We start from the raw sequence: 20,144 nt of genomic DNA, 5'->3' as shown, positions 1-20,144 counted from the left end.
AAATCACATTTCATTTCCTTGGGCCTCAATTTTTCATTTGCTATTTGCTTAGAAACCTGGAATATGTTATTTATAAAATATTCCAAGATAAAAACAGCACACTTTGTTCTTTTTAAATTAAAATGGAAAAAGTGGTAAAGGATCTTGGTCTGGCCAAAACAGTATCAGTAGAACGTGAATCTAGCGCACTTATGATAGGCTTTGTTTCTATTTAGAAATATTTGTCCATTTGCAGGGCTTAAACAATCTACTCACTACAGAGAAGGGGGAACTCATGTTGGTGAGCGAGGGGATCCTATCCCATGAATTCCTACAAGAAATTGATTTTCTTCAGACTTTTAAAAATTATGTTTCTAGCTTATGGTTGCAAGGAATAACCCATTAAATGTGAATTGCTTCTGTGTTCTCTGTATGTGTTTGCTTCTGGTTTTGCTCATAGTTTGTCAACCAGAAATTATTTGCTATTTTGACACAAATCTGCAGACTAGTTTTAACCCAAAAACATGTTTAAGCTTTATTCACAAAGTGTATATGTGGGGGTAGGCGGTGTGCCCATCTTGTAACTTTTAGTTCAGTGCTTAGAGCACTCACCCAGTAAGTGGGAGACCTAGTTAAATTCTTCCCTCTGCTGATATGAAGCAGGGATTTGAACTTGGGTCTCTCCTCCTCCCCCATCTAACCACTGGGCTGTATTTTGGTGTATATAGTGTTATGATCTTTCTCAGTCTCTCCTGTTGAAACTGTTCTACCTTGTATAAATAATTATGCATTGGAGCAAAGGTTTGAACTTCGGTTTCCCACGGTTGAGGTGAGTGCCCTAACCACTGAGCTATAGAGTGATTCTTATTTCCTCTCTATGTTCCAACAACTATTCAAGTACTTTATACAAAGTAGGACAGCTTCAACAGGAGACACACCTGTCCCAGGATGTTCTATAGTCCAGGTACTGTCCTGCGTGTGGGGGAAGACAGAAGTTCAAGTCCCAGCTCCATATCAGGCAAATGGAGGAATTGATCGTAGGTCTCCCCCATGCTGGGTGAATGCCCTAACCATTCAGCTAAAGGTTATAAGGTAAGAACCACAACTACCTCTGGCAGTTTTGTGAATCTGGCCTTTAAAAAATGCCTGGAAACAAGACCTTTTTGGGTTGAAATTCACCAACATTTTTTCCAAATTTTTAGATTTGGCTCAAGTAGAACCAAAAAAATCAGTTATTTGCCCAGCTCTAGTAAGCAGCAGCAATGTAAAACTAGCACAAATCTGATCATTTTCACTGCTGTTGTTCATAATCCTGGGAGCAGCAGGGAAATTGTCAAGAATCAACAAATTTTACTTTGCTGCTGCTCAGGAAAACTCAGGGTTGAAACAGAAGGAGGACTGAAACTAAAATGCCAGGTGAAGATAAAATACCAGACACACACTTTCACCTCCAGCAGCTAAGAGTCTCTGGGATAGGGAGAAGAGAGTTGTTTCTCCCTTCCAGCAGCCATATTTTAGACTAATCAGGTACCTAGAAGACAGAAGCTGATTTAAAAAAAACCTGATCCCCCTAGTGAGGTCCACTATGGTAATGCCAACTTCCTCTCCCTTACCAGCAGCTGGGGCTGGGCATCACCCATGGAGCTCACTATTGGGGATTCCTGCTCATCTTGTATCTTGATTTCTGGCTAGTGGGAGTAGATAGAGCTTTTTAAGCACTGTTTATTCAGACTGGGTAAGTTCAGCTTACCCAGTCGGCTCTCTTGTAGTGTTGAAATACATAAGACCCCTTACAATTGGGGGAGGGACTGTGGTCTTGTGGCTGACAGGAAGTCAGGAGTTGTCTTTTCCCTAGCTCTAACATTAACTCTCTATCTGATCTTCCCCCACCTCAGTTGTCTTGTGTAAAATGGGGTCAATACCTGTCTCGTAGGAGTGTTGTGAGGCTTGTTTTGGGAAAAAAACTGTTTGAGATCATCTGAAAGGCTCTACAGAAGGCAAGTTATAAAGAATCCAAAATACTCTGACAATGAATGGAAGACTCTGGTTGTTTAAGAGGAACTGCAGTGTTTTTATCCAAAATAAAAAAAATTAACATTAAAGATCAGTGTTTTAAAAGCTGGCCAGAAGTGCATGATAAATGCAGTTTATTACCTGGATTTTGCCATCTCAGATATAGATGGGTGGGACATATGTGATGGTATCCAACTCATCAGACAGATTGTTACCTGGAGATCTGACTTGTTAGGGTGTCCACCACTGACATTTTCCATACATACTAGCTTTGGGATACTATTATGCCCTGAAAACCTAGCAAATATTATATTAATTCAGAAATCATTGTACAGACACTCTCGGACTTACGCAAGCGTTCCGTTCCGGAACGCCTTGCATAACTCAAATTTTGCATGTCAGAAATGTATATCCGACAGTTATGCCCCCCAAAAAACCCTCTTGTTTCTAGCTTATGGAACTTTTTCTGTAAGCACAGGTTTGCGCAAGTTGGGTTTGCGTAACCCGGGGGACGTCTGTATTAAAATGTCAAGCACAGTAGAAATGTCTTATGTTGTGGACTCCAGTTGGCTGCTCAGGAGAGAAGGGTGTGGTGTGAGGGGGATGGCGGGGAGGTAAGAGTAGGATGGAGTGAGGGTTGACTTAACCTGTCACAATCTTAGTTCTGTTGTACTGGTAACATCTGCCCATAGCCGGCTTAGCCCTTCTATATGCCCAAGAAGTGGAAGTTAGGGCTGGGAAACAGCAAACTTGAACTACAAATAACCAACTTAAATTGAATAAAATTGAATTGTAAAAGAATAGGAGCAGTGACCAGCCTTTTAAAAAGAAAAATAGCTTCTATAGATACAGTTACCAGCACTGCCTGTGTAAACTGATGCTACTTCAATACCAGTCATTATACTTCCAAATGAAAATCTGGTTGCTTCTGCACAGGAGAGTAGGAGGAGAATCATCAGTACAGTTTTTCAATGTATACTCTTAATGGGAAACTGTATCTCTAAGCAGCTGCAACTTGACTAATTTTTATAACACTTCTTATGACCAATCTGTATCCAGTCAGATCTAGAAGATGTGTTGTAGCTGAAACTGACTTCATCCCAACTAGTAGTATGCCTTTAAGTATTTTAAAAGGAAGTAAAACTGCCTGTGACAGAAGATAGTTGCAGCAGAGAAATGATAGCCCAGTGCTGACGCCACAGTTTGTCCTCTGACGCGTTGACCATGTCTTTTCTTCAACAGCAACGATGATGTGGCTAGTGAACATGGCTGAGGAAGACCCAGAAGCCCAACGGAAAGCTTCCAAAAGCTCCACTTATGATAAACAAGGTGAGGATTTCTTTTGCATGTTATCTTATAGTAGAACATCTTCGTAGAGAAAAGCGGCAAAGAGTCCTGTGGCACCTTATAGACTAACAGACGTATTGGAGCAAAAGTTTTTGTGGGTAAATACCCGCTTCGTCGGATGCATGCACAGGACTCTTCACTGCTTTTTACAGATCCAGACTAACACGGCTATCTCATGGTTTCTATTTAAGAGACTTATCTCAACAACAAGTACTGACTGAGTTCAGTGCAGAGGATAGTTGTGGTAAGGCAACATCCATGTGCAGGGAAAGACACAGATTATAAAATGAGATTTTAAAGAATAAAGCCACATTGAAAGGGCAGATTTGATCAGGTTTCCTGATAGTCCGTTCACAGATTTCTCTACAACACTGAGTGGGTTCTGTTTTCTTCCTTTTTCTAAGAGCTCCCATCCAGTGAGCTTGTGGTATAGAGCTGTTATGTCACTGGAGAGATCCAGGCCTGGTCTACACTACGCATTTAAACCGAATTTAGCAGCGTTAAACCGATTTAACCCTGCACCCGTCCACACAACAAGACCCTTAATATCAATATAAAGGGCTCTTTAAACCTGTTTCTGTACTCCTCCCCGACGAGAGGAGTAGCGCTGAAATCGGTATTGCTGTGTTGGATTAGGGTTAGTGTGGCCGCAAATCAATGGTATTGGCCGCAGGGCAGTATCCCACAGTGCACCATTGTGACCACTCTGGAAAGTGATCTGAACTCGGATGCACTGGCCAGGTAGACAGGAAAAGCCCCGCGAACTTTTGAATTTCATTTCCTGTTTGCCCAGCGTGGAGCTCTGATCAGCACGGGTGGCAGTGCAGTCCCAAATCCAAAAAGAGCTCCAGCATGGACCGTACGGGAGATACTGGATCTGATCGCTGTATGGGGAGACAAATCTGTTCTATCAGAGCTCCGTTACAGAAGACGAAATGATAAAGCATTTGAAAAAATCTCCAGGCGATGATAGACAGAGTCCACAGCAGGGACTCAGCACAATGCTGCATGACAAGCGTAATGGAAAGCCAAAGAATCAAATGGACGCTCATGGAGGGAGGGAGGGGGACTGAGGACTCCAGCTATCCCACAGTCCCCACAGTCTCCGAAAAGCATGTGCATTCTTAGCTGAGCTCCCAATGGCTGAAGGGTCAGAAACATTGTCCAGGGTGGTTTAGGGTATGCCTCGTCAATTTTCTCCCCCTCCCCCCGACGTGAAAGAAAAGGGGAAAAAATCTTTTCTTGCCATTTTTCAATGTCACCGTATGTCTACTGCATGCTGCTGGTAGTCACGGTGCTGCGGCGATGAACAGCAGCATCTCCTCCCCTTTCTTTCCTGAGGGCAGATGGTGCAAAATGGTGGAAAACCGTCATCAGCCCGTGAGTGCTCCTGGCTGGCCTCAGTGAGGTCGGCCAGGGGCGCCTGGATAAAAATGGGAATGACTCCCTGTCACGGTAGCCCAGGAGGCATGTGGGAGGAGGGAAGCAATGGGTCGGGTTGTTACAGGGGCACTCCTAGAATGCCATGCAGCTCATCTTTTCTGTGGGATCTCTGGGACTCTGACCCGGAGCGGCTGTGCTCTCTGGCTCTCTAGTAGACTTGCCCCATATTCTAGGCAGGACTGACTCTATTTTTGGACAAAACACAAAGAAGAGAATGACCTGGGGAGTCATTCCCATTTTTGTCCATGCGATCCCGGCTGACCTCAGCAAGGCCAGCCAGGAGCACCCATGACAGCAGCAGACGGTACAAAATGATTGATAACCGTCATCTCATCGCCAATTTACAATGTCGGACGGTGCAAGAGGGATGGTAACCATCTCTGCTACCTTGCAAAGGCAAATGAATGCTGCTGTGTAGCACTACAGTACCGCCTCTGTCAGCAGCATCCTGTACACATACGATGACAGTGATAAAAGACAAAACAGGCTCCATGGTTACCATGCTATGGCATCTGCCAGGGCAATCCAGGGAAAAAGGGCGTGAAATGATTGTCTGCCGTTGCTTTCACAGAGGAAGGATTGAGTGACGACATTTACCCAGAATCACCTGCGACACTGTTTTTGCACCATCATGCATTGGGATCTCAACCCAGAATTCCAATGGGCGGGGGAGACTGTGGGAACTATGGGATAGCTACGGGATAGCTACCCACAGTGCATCGCTCCAGAAATCGACGCTAGCCTCGGTAAATGGACGCACACCACCGAATTAATGTGCTTAGTGTGGCCACGTGCACTCAACTTTATACAATCTGTTTTACAAAACCAATTTATGTAAAATTGGAATAATCCCGTAATGTAGACATACCCTCAAAGACATTCTGCTGACAAAATGTCCTCATGTTATCATGCCAGATCATGATATAATGTGATGACATTTTGCTGTAACATCATATTGCATCAACACATCTCACGGTAACTGGTTAAAATATAGGAAACAAAGGGTAGGAATAAATTATCAGTTTTCACAGTAAATTCCCCTCCCCCCCCCCCCCCAAGGATCTGCGACCAGTTCTTTTCAACATATTCATAAATGATCTGGAAAAAGGGGGTAAACAGTGAAGTGGCAACATTTGCAGGTGATACAAACTTACTCGGAAAGGTTAAGTTCAAAGCTGACTGCGAAGAGTTACAAAGGGATTGCACAAAACTGGGTGACTGGGCAACAAAAATGGCAGATGAAATTCACTGTTGATAAGTGCAGAGTAATGTACTTTGGAAAACACAATACCAACTTGTAGCAGGGTAGTTTCCCCGCTCCTGCCCTGAAGGGCCTAAAACAGCCCTGGGAAAGGGCTAGGGCAGGGGAAAAGCTGGGCTGATTGGCAGAGCAGCCACAGCTGGGCCACACCCCAATCAGGCCACAATTGGCCTGTATAAAAAGGCTGTGAGCCAGAGGCCCAAGAGAAGTCTCTCTCTAGGCTGGGAGAGAGCAGGGCCTGGCTGCCTGCAGAAAGGGTACTGGAAGTGAACCAGAGCTGGGGAGAGCCAGAGGAGCAGGGGAGCTTGAGGCTGGCAACTCCCCAGGCTGCAGGGCCTGGTCCAGGGCCCATAGAGGTACTGGGAGGCAAAGGCAGGAGGTCCAAACCCCCTGGTGGCTTTTACACTGCAGTCCGCCCCAGGGAGTGGGGGCTTGATGATGACTGGCAGTAGCCCAGACTGAGGCAAAATGGGGAGTAGAGGGTTGGGGGTTCCCCAGAGAGGGGAAACTCAGAGGCAAAGTGAGGGGTTACTGCCAGGGGCCGGCTCCCCAGATAACAGGGCACCAGAGTCCAGGAAGGGACGCGGGGGCCTAGCAGCAGTGGGACACCGGCTTGCAGAGGGTGCTCCAAGGCTGGAAATAAGCTAATTCCCAAGACACCAGCAGGAGGTGTCGCATGGGTGAGTGCCACATCGCTACACAACTGTACATATAAAATGACTGAGTCTAAGTTAGCTGTTACCACTCAAGAAAAAGATCTTGAAGTCATTGTAGATAATTCCCTAAAAACATCAGCTCAATGTGAAACAGCAGTCAAAAAAGCAAACAAAATGTTTGGAACCATTCGAAAAGGGATAGATAATATGACAGAAAATATCTTAATGTCACTATATAAATCCATGGTATACCCACATATTGAATGCTGCCTGCCATTTACATCATCCCATCTCAAAAAAGATATATTACATTGGAAAAATTACAGAAGGGCAGCAAAAATTATTAGCTTCCATATGAGAAGACATTAAAAAAGCGGGGACTTTTTAGTTTAGAAAAAAGACAACTAAGTGGGAATATGATAGAGGTCTGTAAAATCATGACTGGTATGGAGAAAGTGAATGACAGTGTTGTTTACTCCTTCACATAGTACAAGAACCAGGGGTCACCCAATGAAATTAATAGGCAAGCAGTTTTAAAACTAACAAAAGGAAGTATTCTTCACACAACATACAGTCAATCTCTGGAACTTGTTGCTAGGGGATGTTATGAAGGCCAGAAGTAGAACTGAGCTCAGTAAAGAATTAGGCAAGTTCACAGAGAATAAATCTATCAGTGACTGTTAGCCAAGATTGTCAGGGCTGCAACCCCATCTTCTGGGTGTCCCTAAACCTCTGACCACCAGAAGATGGAACTGGATCACTTTATAAATTGCCCTGTTCTGTTCATTTCCTCTAACACATCTGGCATCAGCCACTGTTGGAAGACAGGATACTGAGCTAGATGGACCATTGATCTGCCCCACTGTGGCCATTCTTATGTTAGAAAAGAGCTGGAAAGGACCTTGAAAAGTCATCAAGTCCAGGCCCCTGTGCTGTGGAAGGACCAAGTAAACCTAGACCATCCCTGACAGGTGTATTTTAAAAACAGGTCAGATAACCTCCAATGATAGAGATTACAAAACCTCCCTTGTAAACCTATTCCAGAGCTTAATTATCCTAATAGTTAGAAAGTTTTTTCCTAATATCTAACCTAAAATTTCCCTTGTGTCAGATTAAATCCATTATTTATTGTCTGGCCTTCAGTGGACATGGAGAACAATTGATCACAGTTTTATAACAGTTTGTAACATATTTGAAGGTCCCTGTTTTCAGTCGTCTTTTCTCCAGACTAAGCATACTCAGTCTTTTTAACCTTTCCTCATAGGTCAGGTTTTCTAAACCTTTCATCATTTTTGTTGCTTTCCTCTGGACTCTCTCCAGTTTGTCCACATCTTTCCTAAAGACTTCAGCTGAGGTCTCATCAGTGCCAATTAGAGGAGGAAAGTTACCTGATGTGACTAACTGTATTAACAGGAGTGTCTATGTATGAGAAACACTTTTGTAATAAGTTTTATATTATTATTTTCTTTTCCTGAGCTGCAGCAAACCAGATTCAGAATGAAGATGCTGACTTGGATGACGGAGGTTTCAATCCGGAATGGGAGCAACAAAGGGATAGCAGAATAGGGCCCCTTGAATCCACTCCTGAATCCCGGGCCGCTGTTCAGGCTCTCCCTAGTAACTCCCAAGCCAGCGAGGACCCAGAAGAGAGTAAGTATTATCCCAAGACTGAATAAATGTACATTTGATTTTCAGTCAGCTAAAGATAATGTGCCTATTCATTCATATGTTACTTACATAGACACATAGGACAGGCTGAAAAGTCCCCAATGATTAGGACATGTTGACCCACCTAATGACCTTCACAGGCCTGGATGGGCTTAAACCATCATATAACAGCAATGACCTGAATGGCTTTTTTTCAGTCCACTGATGGTCAGAGAGTGTCATCCATTTGAATACAGACCTCTCAGCTGTGATCCTTGCCTTTGTCACCTCAAGATCAGAATGCCGCAGTACACTCTGCACAAAACTACATGTTAGGGCTAATTAAAAACCAAAGTTCAATGCGGGATGTTGCAGCTTGCTTGCTTGTTTTTTGTTTTTTTCCCCCTGTAGCAACCTGCTTGTTAAGTACAGTGTCTCACATTGAGCACATAACATCAATAGTCAGGGATCTGCACAGGCAAGCTTTTCGTTTCGAGGTGGAATTTAAGGTGTTGTTGGACCTGTAGAGCATTAAGCATTTTCAGACCTGCCTGTCTGGCAGACTATCTCTCTCCCCATGTGTTGTTGCCATAGTTGTGATCAGTGAAGGCACTTGTTTATAGTGGTAGGATGTTAGTAGGGTGTATTACATAACAGCATCTTTGGCGTTTATTGCCTACCTTTCTCCAAAATAACCCAAATCTCTGTTGACCTTCAGAGTGAACTGCAAAGCCTCTTTCTTTGATAGAGCTTTTGGGGAGGACACTTGGGGCACAGGGGTCTTGGGAGTGGGATGAAGTATATTTTAGTCTTTTAACAATTGACCTAATTCTTTTGTGTAGACTGGTTATGTTGGTAGACAGTTATAGTTTTCTGAATGGATTGTTATTTAAAGTAACTGTTAGACTCCTATCTCAGGCTTTAGGCACTTTTTCTCCCTGCCCCCGTGGGTACTTTAAATGAAGAAAATAATAAATTGTTCCAAAATGTGTGTGTCTGTCCCTCTGTTTCTACAATCAATAGTTCTAGGAGCATATTTACAGTGCTGCTAGTCATACTTGTCAGCCAGCAACAATTTGTTAGAAGTTTGTTGGAAAATTCACGTTTTGTGGCAGTAGCTTTGTAGCCGTTGCACTGATCACTGAGCATTTAATACACTGCAACAGTATTTAAATGTTTAATATCATCAGCATGGTAAGACAGCGTTCTTAGCACTCCCTTTTTCATCAAGTTACTGTGCAACACAACTTGACTTGAGAGAGAATTGTTTTAGCGTGCAGTGATCACTGCAGAGCAAGCAGTGATACAGTCTGTTAATTCAAAGCACTAGTTTTGTGTTTTTAAGAGTGAGTTGGGATGTTATAAGTATTCTTGTAATATCACTTTGCTAATAAAGGTAAGTGAACAAATTCTGTACTAGATGCATCCAGTAAGGTTCCCACTGAATTTTTCCTTTAAAGTTTTTAGCATCTGTCTCTGGAGCTTGGGTTATTAATGACTAGGGTGACCAGATGTCCCGATTTTATAGGGACAGTCCCAATTTTGGGGTCTTTTTCTTATATAGGCTCCTATTACCCCCCACCCTCTGTCCCGATTTTTCACATTTGCTGTCTGGTCGCCCTATTAATCACTGTAGTCAGTGATAAGTAACTAAGGCATCAATTTCCTTCTAGAGCTGTCTCTTGAAAGCCCTTTAGATCTGAGATCAGGACAACTGCTAGTCCTAACTGCATAATTCTTTTCATTTTCAAATACTTCATTTTTCATTAAATTAGAGCTTCCCAATATGATGAGAAACTAAATTTTGAATAGTAGCTGCAATTCTGGATATTTTGGATATTCAGAAGTTGTTTCCAAAATGACTTTTTAGTTTTAACAAGGAACCTTGCCGCCAGGAATTAAAATAAATGTTGTTAATACTCCTTGGAGCTTGGTAATCTAGTAGGATTGGAATGTGCTGCCATGCAGTGTTTCACTTGGCATCTAGCTTGGTATCATCTGTGACCGATCAGTGTTAATTTGACAGTGTTTCATAGCTGATAGAGTACAATAAAGTGAAGAGTGACTTATAAAAAAAAAACAAAACTAAAACCTGTCTCTTTAAAGACAGACTGAGTTATGTTTAGATTGACACCTCCAGTCAATAAAATTAACATGAGAAAGCATGGCCTTTAGGAGTATGGGAAACTTTACTTGTAAATGAGATTTTGGAATGGGGCTGGGAGATCCTATTGTGTGTGTACACATTCTAAACGCTCCAAACTGTAATAATTCTTACAGGATAAGCAGGAACCAAAAGAGCTAGTCCAAAGCAGTGAACATGATCCTGAATGAATTTAGGAAACACATAATGGTTAAGTCTTAGGGGAAATCATAGTGAACAGATCAGAGTAACCTGAGCGGTGGTACTGAGAGACTCCAGGGAGATGAGAAGTATAAGGTGCTGCTGATTTCCAGTAGTAACCTACGTTGGCTTTTACCAGTTTTAAGACTAGCTATTTTATGCAGTCTGTTTTCTTTTGTTTTAATCAATCTCTTCTCCCTTCCCCTCGCCAGTAATCTTGATTTACTACAAACTCTGTGGTTTTGGGACTGTCTGTCTCACAGTTTGAAAGAGCTGAAAAGGGTTTCTGGAGTCTGTCCTTCATGGGACTGTCTGTCTGATGGCAGACTAGCTTTTCCCCCACGCTGTTGCAGCCTGAGCTGCAGTCCTCCCAGATTCACAGGAAATTTCTAGTGAACATGGACAAGAACTGAGTGGAAGGGGTGTACGGTAACACCCTGCTCCTGTGCTAGCAGAGGCTCAGGGACAGCCATGCTGAGTCCCTGCAAAACGGAGGACCACTTTGCAAATCAAAAATCAGTGCTGATGGGTTGCAGAGAGTTTCATCCAGCTAATGGCCATAGCAGCATATGACTGAAGTACACCTCTACCTCGATATAATGCTGTCCTCGCGAGCCAAAAAATCTTACCACGTTATAGGTGAAACCGCGTTATTTCGAACTTCATTCGATCCGCTGGAGCGTACAGCCCCGCCTCGCTGGAGCGCTGCTTTACCGCGTTATATCTGAATTCGCTGCAGCTGTGCCTCTCTAGCATCAATCCTTTATACCTTTATGGAAGGGGTTTTTCTCTTGATGTAGATAATCCATCAGTCAGTCCATCCAGGCAGCAGATAAATTGATATAATTCTTCTGTCAACTCATCTGTGTCTACACAGGGGGGTTAGGTTGACCTATCTACGTCGCACAGGGTGCAAAATTTTTCACAGCCCTGAGCAACATAGCTAGACTGATCTAATTTTTAAATGTAGACCTAGGCTGAAAAATAAATGTGGGGAATGGTTAAGATATGGGAACTCCTTTGAGTTCAGAAGGGAACTGTTGAGGATCTCTCTAGAAAAACCCAATAATTATAGCATAGAGTGGGAGTGTCAAACTCATTCTGAGGTGAGGGCCAGAGTGTACTTTGACTTGGGGTTTGTGAGCCAGAGAAACAAAACTCACCAGTAAGGAGCATGTTTTCCAGGCTCCTCTGACTATAGAGTGCATCTGTTTAGCTAAGTTAATTCTTCCTTTCTCCTTGTCTGAAAAGTAACAGATTTTTGGATTGGTTGGTGGAGGCAGCAGTGGCAAGCAAAATATAGTGGGAAGAGGAGGACCCACTCCCATAAACCTGGTGCTGCAGGGCTTGATGGGGTTATCAGGAACCCTGAGGGAAAGATGAGGAGAGAGAGAGGGAAGAAGGGCAGAAAGAGGGGGAGAAGAGAGAAAGAGAACAGCTGCTCGGAGAAAAGGAGCCCTAGATTTCCCTCCCCAGGGCAGACGACCACCTGTCCCTCATCTGGGATAGCAGTGCTCTGGGGCCCTTCCCACTAGGCCAGGATGAGCAGAAACAATTTGAGGGGCAAGGGAAGCTCCGAAGCAATGGGGCTCAGTCCCAGTGGCAGAAGATGCAAAGGCAGCTGCCATAGCAGGAGGAGGAATGATGAGGTGGAGGGGGCAGGGGCTTCCTTGCATATGGCCAATCAGGTATAAGCTCACTCCTGAGCTCTTCCTCTTCAGCAGGTGTCCACTTGATCTCCAGCTCTCCCTTGGTTCCTGCAGAGCGAGTCCAGAGTTGGATTGCACTGATGTGACAAAGGGAGCTGTGGGCTAGATGAGAGTATCCAAGGGGTTTGATCTTGCCCACCATCCAGGTGTTTGACAGCCTTGACGTAGGGGCTTTGAAAAAGCTATGGCACTGTCTGAGGCTTATTTAGTAGAACAAACATAGAGGAAATCATCTTTACTTCTGTTTTACAGAAATGCTGTTAATTGGATATTATGCTACTAAAGTCCCTGCCGAGGTGGTAATTACCATTAAAAACAAGCACATTGGCTCATGCACTTTTGAAGGATCCATGTACTGCAGAACCACAAACACCCATTTAATCTGAAAGATGCATCATAATTACACAAAGAGCCTTTCAGAGTTATCAAAAAAAGGATTCTGTAGGAGACACAAGAGGTCACTGGAATGTTTTGCTGGATGTTGGTTTGTGCACTGGAAGATACGTAATTGGAAACTGCAAAATAACAAGTGACTCATCTGCCCACTAGGCAGGGTAGTAGGAATAGTCTTTTGGCAAAATGTTGCTGTAAAATGAAACAATTGAGAGTGGCTTAGATCTACAACAAATATAACAGAAACATCCAACTTGCTCAGTTCAGAGTCATACTGGCAATTATTAGGAGTCTGAAGACCTCAACTAATTTGCATAAAGTGGAGCAAATGGGCAAAGGTCTTCCTTTTTACTCTAGAGATGTTGGAAATAACCCGTTTGTGTCAAAATGGAGTACTCTGTTGGGACCTGCCATTTTTGCTCGTCACACCTCTGTACGAAAGATTAAATCAGCTACAGGCTACATAGTAGAACTCTGTGAAGTGCGTTTTGGCTTCCCTTTTTTTCCAGAACGTTTTATTTTTGAGTATTCTATTCATTTTTCCCTTTTATATTCCAATTCCTGATATCAGTGTTTATCTGGTAGAGATAGTCATGCCAGTAAGTGCTTTTTCCCTTGTTGCTTTAAAACAGCTTCTGAAAAGCTACTTCTTATTGATTCCCAGCCTCCCATTTCGACTCCTTGCTAACTTAATTTAAAATGGGGGTGTGCGTAAAAAAAAATTTCTCTTATGTTTGATTTGTGACATTTAATCTGTTTATAACTCGATACGGTGAAGTGTACTGGCAAGCTGCGACATATCATTCATGTGTATTGGAGACTGGAACAGCTCTGCAGCAGGAGGGTCAAGAAGAATCTGCTGGTTGCTTTTGGGTGTCCTATTGGTTTCTTGGATTATTCTGTCAGATACGTGCAACGGAAGTCATTTGTTGTGGCTGTTGGTGGGAGTTGTTTTGGGTCTTTATGTAACGCTCCCATATTTTTACCATTGCAGGAGGAGTAAAGCTTGGTTTAGGAGATTTCATTTTCTACAGTGTTCTGGTTGGCAAGGCCTCAGCAACAGCAAGTGGAGACTGGAACACAACTTTAGCCTGTTTTGTGGCTATACTAATTGTGAGTATAATGTAATGTGGTGGTGATGATATTTCAGTACATTCTTCAGTGACCCTAGGGGCTGCTGTTGTATGTTTTCCCTTGGGATTTTGCATATTGGTTATTCAGTGCCTGATCTTGCCGTCATGATCTTAAACTGCAAGTTTTGCTGTGGATTTCAGTTGGAACAGGAAGGATCAGTCACTTAAGCATCAGTTCAGCACAGCACCTAAGTTCATGTTTATGTCCCATTGATTTCAGTGAGATTTTAAATATATGCTTCAGTGCTTTACTGAGTGGGCTCATTAGTGAGTTACTTTGTGTAGTAAGTAATCCTGACATTAATAGCACTCAGTGTGGAAAAGCGCAAGAATAATATTGGCCAACCCTTTTGTCAGCCCTTCGGCTTGATGTGTTCTGTAATACATATTTTTACTGGCTTTAGTTTTACCACGTAACATTTCCGTGTTCTTTTTTCCAGGGTCTGTGCCTTACTCTACTACTTCTTGCCATCTTCAAGAAGGCTTTACCAGCTCTTCCTATCTCCATAACCTTTGGGCTCGTTTTCTACTTTGCCACAGATAACTTGGTGCAGCCCTTTATGGACCAGCTAGCATTCCATCAGTTTTATATCTAGCACAGGTGAAGCTGATATTCTGTGGACATTTATATTGACTCTAGAAAATCTGGGAGGAAAAAGGGATTTTTACTTGGTCCTCACATGACAGTGAAGTTCAATGCTCAAGATTTCTGGCCTGAATCGTTGCAACTTCCTCCCATGTTTTCCTGAGCTACTGCACTGGGTACCATACGATTCTTCTGTGTAAAAAGGGTTTTTTCTCAATGGATGGACTAACTTGGATGCCATTATGTCATAAGCAATCTCTAAATGATAAACATGTAATAAGGACCACCTGTGTAAAAGCTGCTAATGCTCCTACCAGCAACGTGAGCCCTGGGTATAGGTTGATATTTTCCCAACGCTGAAGACACTTAGGACTGCCATGAGGTTAAATGAAGAAAGTTAGCAAAGTTCTGTTTGATTTGACATGTAAACCAGTTGAAGAGAATCAATCCAATATAGACCTTTAAAGCAATGTTTTTCACCAGTTGAGTCCTGACCCCACTTTGGGTCATTAGGAAAAGGCCAGGTATTGCAGCAATGGGACCGAAGGAGAAATAATAGTCTCACCTAAAGAGAGTTTCACCCCTTAATAGTCTCTGTGCCTAAGTGTGTTGGTTTTGATAAGTCCAAAAGCTTATTTTCATACTGGAACAAGAGCCTGTTCTCAAATTTACTAACACTTTTTGCATTCTCAAGCACAAAGCGTGCATCCTGTACTACCGCTGCCAATCTACCAAGGCTTGGACTGAATAGTTTGGAACAAGTCAATCATGAGGTCCTAACATGGATCCTTGTAAAAGGTTGAAGGACTAATACTCTAAAATTTTCCTCACTAAAATTTACATGACAATTTCTGGATTTATTTTTGTCATCTTGCTAATCTTTGCTAGAATAACATTAATTCAAACCCTGCCTTTAGATGGCAATTTGCCACACAGGACTGCATTGCTCTGAGTTCCCGTTCTCCCCCACTGGATCTTTGGGCATATGAAATAGGCAGACATTTGCAGCAGCGTCTCCATCCAAAGCATTCCAGGATTTTAACCTGTTGTCAGGTGCAGAGAAATGGAGGGTTATTTTTAGTAGCATTCTGCTGTTTCCTTCAGACCTTTCTCTCTAAAAACATATAGTTGAAAGGATCTGGATTACAGCAAATTAAAATGAAGGGCAGTGTTTTTCCTAGATAACAGTCAGTTGACTTCTCTGTTACATGTTAAGCTTTAGTATCAGCCGTTCAAGGTTATTTCAGGCTAAGTGATTTTATTTTATGTAGTGTATTGATAAATGAATATTCATTAGTCAAGTAAGACATCACTTAATGTTGCTTGGAAATAAAAAGTATGGCCTTTTTTCCCAGTTATAGTGAGGCGTGATGGAATACAAAATTGGAGAAACCTGGAGAAGCTTAAGAAGGGAGAAGAGAGTCCCAGAACAGTTGAAAGGAAGCCTATGGGTTGTTAGCCTTTATACAAAGTGAAAAAATTGAAACTAAACTTAATAACCCCACCTTAATTTGTTTTGTTGTTGTTCTTTATCTAGAACTACAATGATTTGGTGTTTGGTGAACAGTTTTTAGAATGGGACATTTTTGGGAGGATGAGATTGGCGAAAAACATTTTGTGCAAGCAAAGAGCCTGGTTTTGGTGCAGCTGAGCTCAATGAAGCATAGACTGGATGGACAGGTTTGACTGTTGATGGCATTGCAGCCTATGTAAATTTAATATTGGAGTCCTTTCTAAACAAGACACCTAAAGGACAAAGCCAGTATAACAGAGCCTCTGAAGCAAACTTTTTTCCCCCCCAGAAAGAGCTCAACTTCAGAAAACATGGAGTAGTAATAGGACTGAGACTTCATGGACATTTTCAAATTGTTGTTTGAGTACTGGATAATATGTTGAGGTGTTTGCATTTGTGTTGCATACCAAGAAGGCTTTGCTTTCTTTAATTGCCTCATCTTTAATGTCCTTGGGAACTTCTGTGTATTGCCCTGTGTGACCTCTACTAGTCACAGAATGTTGGCATCTGGAAATCAGGGCAGTTACATCAAATAAGGTACGCACACTCTTCTAATCTGAAAGTATTTGCACTCTAGGTAGTGGCTGCATTTGCCTGTTGAATTCATTATGGATAGCATTAATAAAGTAACCACATCTTGGTACCTCATTCTGGCTGTCTAGGTCAGAACTGCCTGTGTAATTGTAAGGACTAGTAAACTGTCCCAGATACTACTTGAGTGGAACTTCATTTAAAATTGGATTTTTAATACAAAGTTTTCTACAGTTTGAGTTTTCTTTACTGTTGTTACTTGATCCTCATCAGCATTAATCTCTGAGAAAATCAGCTGTTGTTTTTTTTGGTTGAGCATTCTAACTATTGCTTCTTTATATAGAAAAAGATTGCCAAAAGTTGGTACCACTATCATCTATTTGTACATCGGAGCCAAGTCTCCGTTAACAGAGTTATTAGTAAAATGCAGAGGTTATCTTTTGTTTGAAATAGTCACTGCTGGAACTCTGACTCCCTTAAGGCCCAGTCTAATGCCTGTTCAAGTAAATAGGAGCCTGTTTATTTCAATGACTGTTGGATCTGGCTCTTGAAGAACAACTCAGAATCTTCAAAACATTTAAATTACCAGTCTTCCACTGCCTAAAATTCTGCCATCCTGGAGTTTTAATTTCTAGCTGTGTTACAGAAGGTTGTGGTGGAGATTATACACCAATATAATAACATTAAGCCTTGAGTACACTTGCTGCAGCCAAAAGATGCAAAAGTAAGATTGAAACTCTTTCCTGGATTTGCCCTTTTACACTGAAGTACAGTACCACATGTGCTGAATACAATATTGTGATGCTAGGCCACTTCAGTACTTGGTCCAGAAGGGTTAATTAAGAATAGTGTTCATTCTGCATTTCCTGGATTTGGGAGTTTAATGCACAAGTATGAAGTTAAGTCCTGTCATAATTTCTCTTCTAGCCTTCCATAAAAATACACATGTAATTTGTTATTAGATTATTTCAATCTGGTTTACTTTGTATAATCCAGAGATTTCTGGTATATTTTATAGCTCTTTGAGGGGGTTATTGATTCCTAAATTAGAACACTATTGACAGCACCTTAGTCTGCAGAAGCTCTCAGCTTTTATTGTGTTATCCCAGTAGCTGTGGATCTTTCTCCTGTGTGTTCCAAACATGTCTATCACATTCGATTAACCAGTAATTGTTGTGGCTTCAAGACTAAATTCTGTCATCTTTTGGTAGCTTCCCTACTTTTCAAACTTTCATAAGTGATTAGTCTCTTTTAATGGGCTACTCATCTGCAAAATGTCATAAACCAAAACAACGAGTTGTAAGAGTGCTTAAAAATGTCCGCTTGGATTTATACCATGTGTTTTCTTCCTCATTGCTTTTATTTTTGGATTTAGTCCAGAGTTATAGTTATAACGGATATTTGTAAATAGGGAATTATTTTCATGGCTATACTGAATGCTGCTACTATAAATAACTGGAAGCTCCTGACTGTGGTGCATCTGCGTTCAGATGTAGTCAGCATAGGGTGAGTCTGGAGGTCTAGGTGCTTGTGTAGAGCATCATGTTCAAACTGTCTTAGGAGCAAATCCTGATTTTAAGCCAAATACTCAAGGGCTGAACTCTGCTGAAAATGGCTAACCTCCTTGGAGTAAAAAGCAGACCATGCATTTGGTACTATACATGGCAACTGTTCTGCCATTACCACAGTGAGAGAGAATTATCCTGGACTGCATTTGAGTGGAATTTCCGGACGGATGATGAAGTGTTAGGAAACTTCTCAAAACACTTAAAATAAATAAAAGGGGGCTCCGGGGGAACTGTTTTGACAGCTATGCTGTTGAGACCCGTATAATGAAGACTGTGGAACATGTCTGCACTAGGGTAGTATCTTGTTTTACAGCATAAGTTTGGTCATTGGAAATGCTGGAATATGAATTAGAATTGGATTATTTTACACTCAAGAATTTGCTGTTTTCTTTTTTACAGACACTGGTTTGTACATAATCTGAATTGAATGTGAATACGTTTTGTAAACACCTTTCCAATTCTTGATAAGATACAGTTTTGATAGATTATTGCAAAATTTCCTTTGTCTAATCATTAAAATAAAGAATGCATGGATCCTAACTTTGCTGATTGTCGTGGTTTCAATATGATTATATTAAACATTAAACTTCTGTTGGGGACCTAAACCCCGCAGATTTTAGCTTCAATATTTAAAGAACAAGAATCTTGTCTTAAAGAGATGTTTAAAAGCCTCTTATTTCCCAAACTAGAGTCCCATAAAAACTAGAGTCCCTCTATTTCAAACTAGAGTCCCATAAAAACACATTTTTAAAGCTTCTTTTCATATTAATTTGGAGAATCTGTCAAAACCAATTATAGGAACCCACATGAGACACATATCTTATTTCACGCCTTAATTATAAAATTGTTGAAATTCAGGATGTTTTATGCAGCAAAAATAATCGTAGTCAGGCAACATTTATGTAGGTCACTCGGGAAGAAATCCCTTCACAAACAGCATTTAAATGTACAGCACTGAACACTGATTTCACAGCTGTAAGAGTGGGGGGAAAGCCTTACACCCCTCAAACTGTAACACATCGGTTTTATTCCTATTGAGTGATGAAAATTTAAGTCAATTTTACCACTGTTGTGTGGAAACTGAGGTTTCCTGTACTGGGATTTGTCCTGTGTCTGTTAAAATAGAAAATGGAACTCAGATTGTGAACAGAACTCAGCAAATAATTTGTGATGAAATTAGCTGTGTTGTTGTTGAATTGTCCACAAGCAGCTTAAGACTTTCTCAAATGTAGCTGCTCAAAAATGATTCAGTACATAATTTTGGTCTGTAGAGTGTTTGCATGGGTTTCCTTGAAGTTCTCACAGCAGCTGTTTGGTCTACAGCTGACACCTTCATTAACCAAGCACTATAAGGTGGATTTTCTGTCTTCCACTGAGGCCTCCTTTGGCCTGAAGGTGCTGCAGGGGGTGGCCCAGAAATAAATGCCAACTCTTGAGCAAGCTCACCAAAAGAAGGGGTACTTCTTTCCTTCAGAACTTTGGTTTTATAACCATCCCCACATCTGTTCTTGGCTTGCTATTTCTCAGATGTCCAGAATTGTAGGAGATGCTGGGCTGCAGAAAGGAAAGTATTGGTAAGAAATTTTCCGTTCTGTTTAACATATAAGCAATGTTCTGTTTTAAAAAACAAGCTATTGGAACTATTTTTGTATGCTTCTGCCTATAAAGCCTGGTATCATAGTCATCATGAATCCAACCAAATAAGGCCTGAGAGGGAGAAATTCTAGCTAATAACGTTTCAGGGATGTTTTAAATTATGTCCCAATTTTAAGATCTGATATCTTGGGATCGTTCAAGGTTTCATATAAGTGCTCAGAGAGGCAGCGCCTTCTCTAGAATGAAGACTTCAGACTTAATTCAGGCTGTTGGGGTCTTTCTAAGAAGTATTGTCTTGCTGAAATGTGTATCTTTTTAAATACAGAACTGAGAATACTTGCTTTACCATTCTAAAATCTCAGGGTTTGCAAAGTAAAATGCTAACAACTTATCCACTGCTTCACTTTGAGTCTCTTTTCTTACTC

The 20,144-nt window shown here is 41.7% G+C and overlaps 1 protein-coding gene across 4 annotated transcripts in view; it reads left to right on the top strand.

Moving 5' to 3' along the window:
- The window catches only part of PSEN1 (presenilin 1), a 65,571-nt gene extending 46,908 nt beyond the window's left edge, over positions 1 to 18,663 (top strand). For 3 of the 4 annotated variants that reach the window (XM_030559643.1, XM_030559642.1, XM_030559640.1), the window contains 4 exons: positions 3,235 to 3,321; positions 8,176 to 8,349; positions 13,787 to 13,905; positions 14,366 to 18,663. In XM_030559643.1, coding sequence (XP_030415503.1) covers positions 3,235 to 3,321; positions 8,176 to 8,349; positions 13,787 to 13,905; positions 14,366 to 14,521 — 536 coding nt within the window. In that variant the 3' untranslated portion in view covers positions 14,522 to 18,663. The remainder of the gene's footprint in view (positions 1 to 3,234; positions 3,322 to 8,175; positions 8,350 to 13,786; positions 13,906 to 14,365) is intronic. The other variant, XM_030559641.1, reaches the window with a different exon arrangement.
- The last annotated feature ends 1,481 nt before the right edge of the window (positions 18,664 to 20,144 follow it).

This window comes from Gopherus evgoodei, chromosome 4 (assembly GCF_007399415.2).
Source record: "Gopherus evgoodei ecotype Sinaloan lineage chromosome 4, rGopEvg1_v1.p, whole genome shotgun sequence".
NCBI lineage: Eukaryota > Metazoa > Chordata > Testudines > Testudinidae > Gopherus > Gopherus evgoodei.
This window is presented reverse-complemented; position numbering and strand designations above follow the sequence as displayed.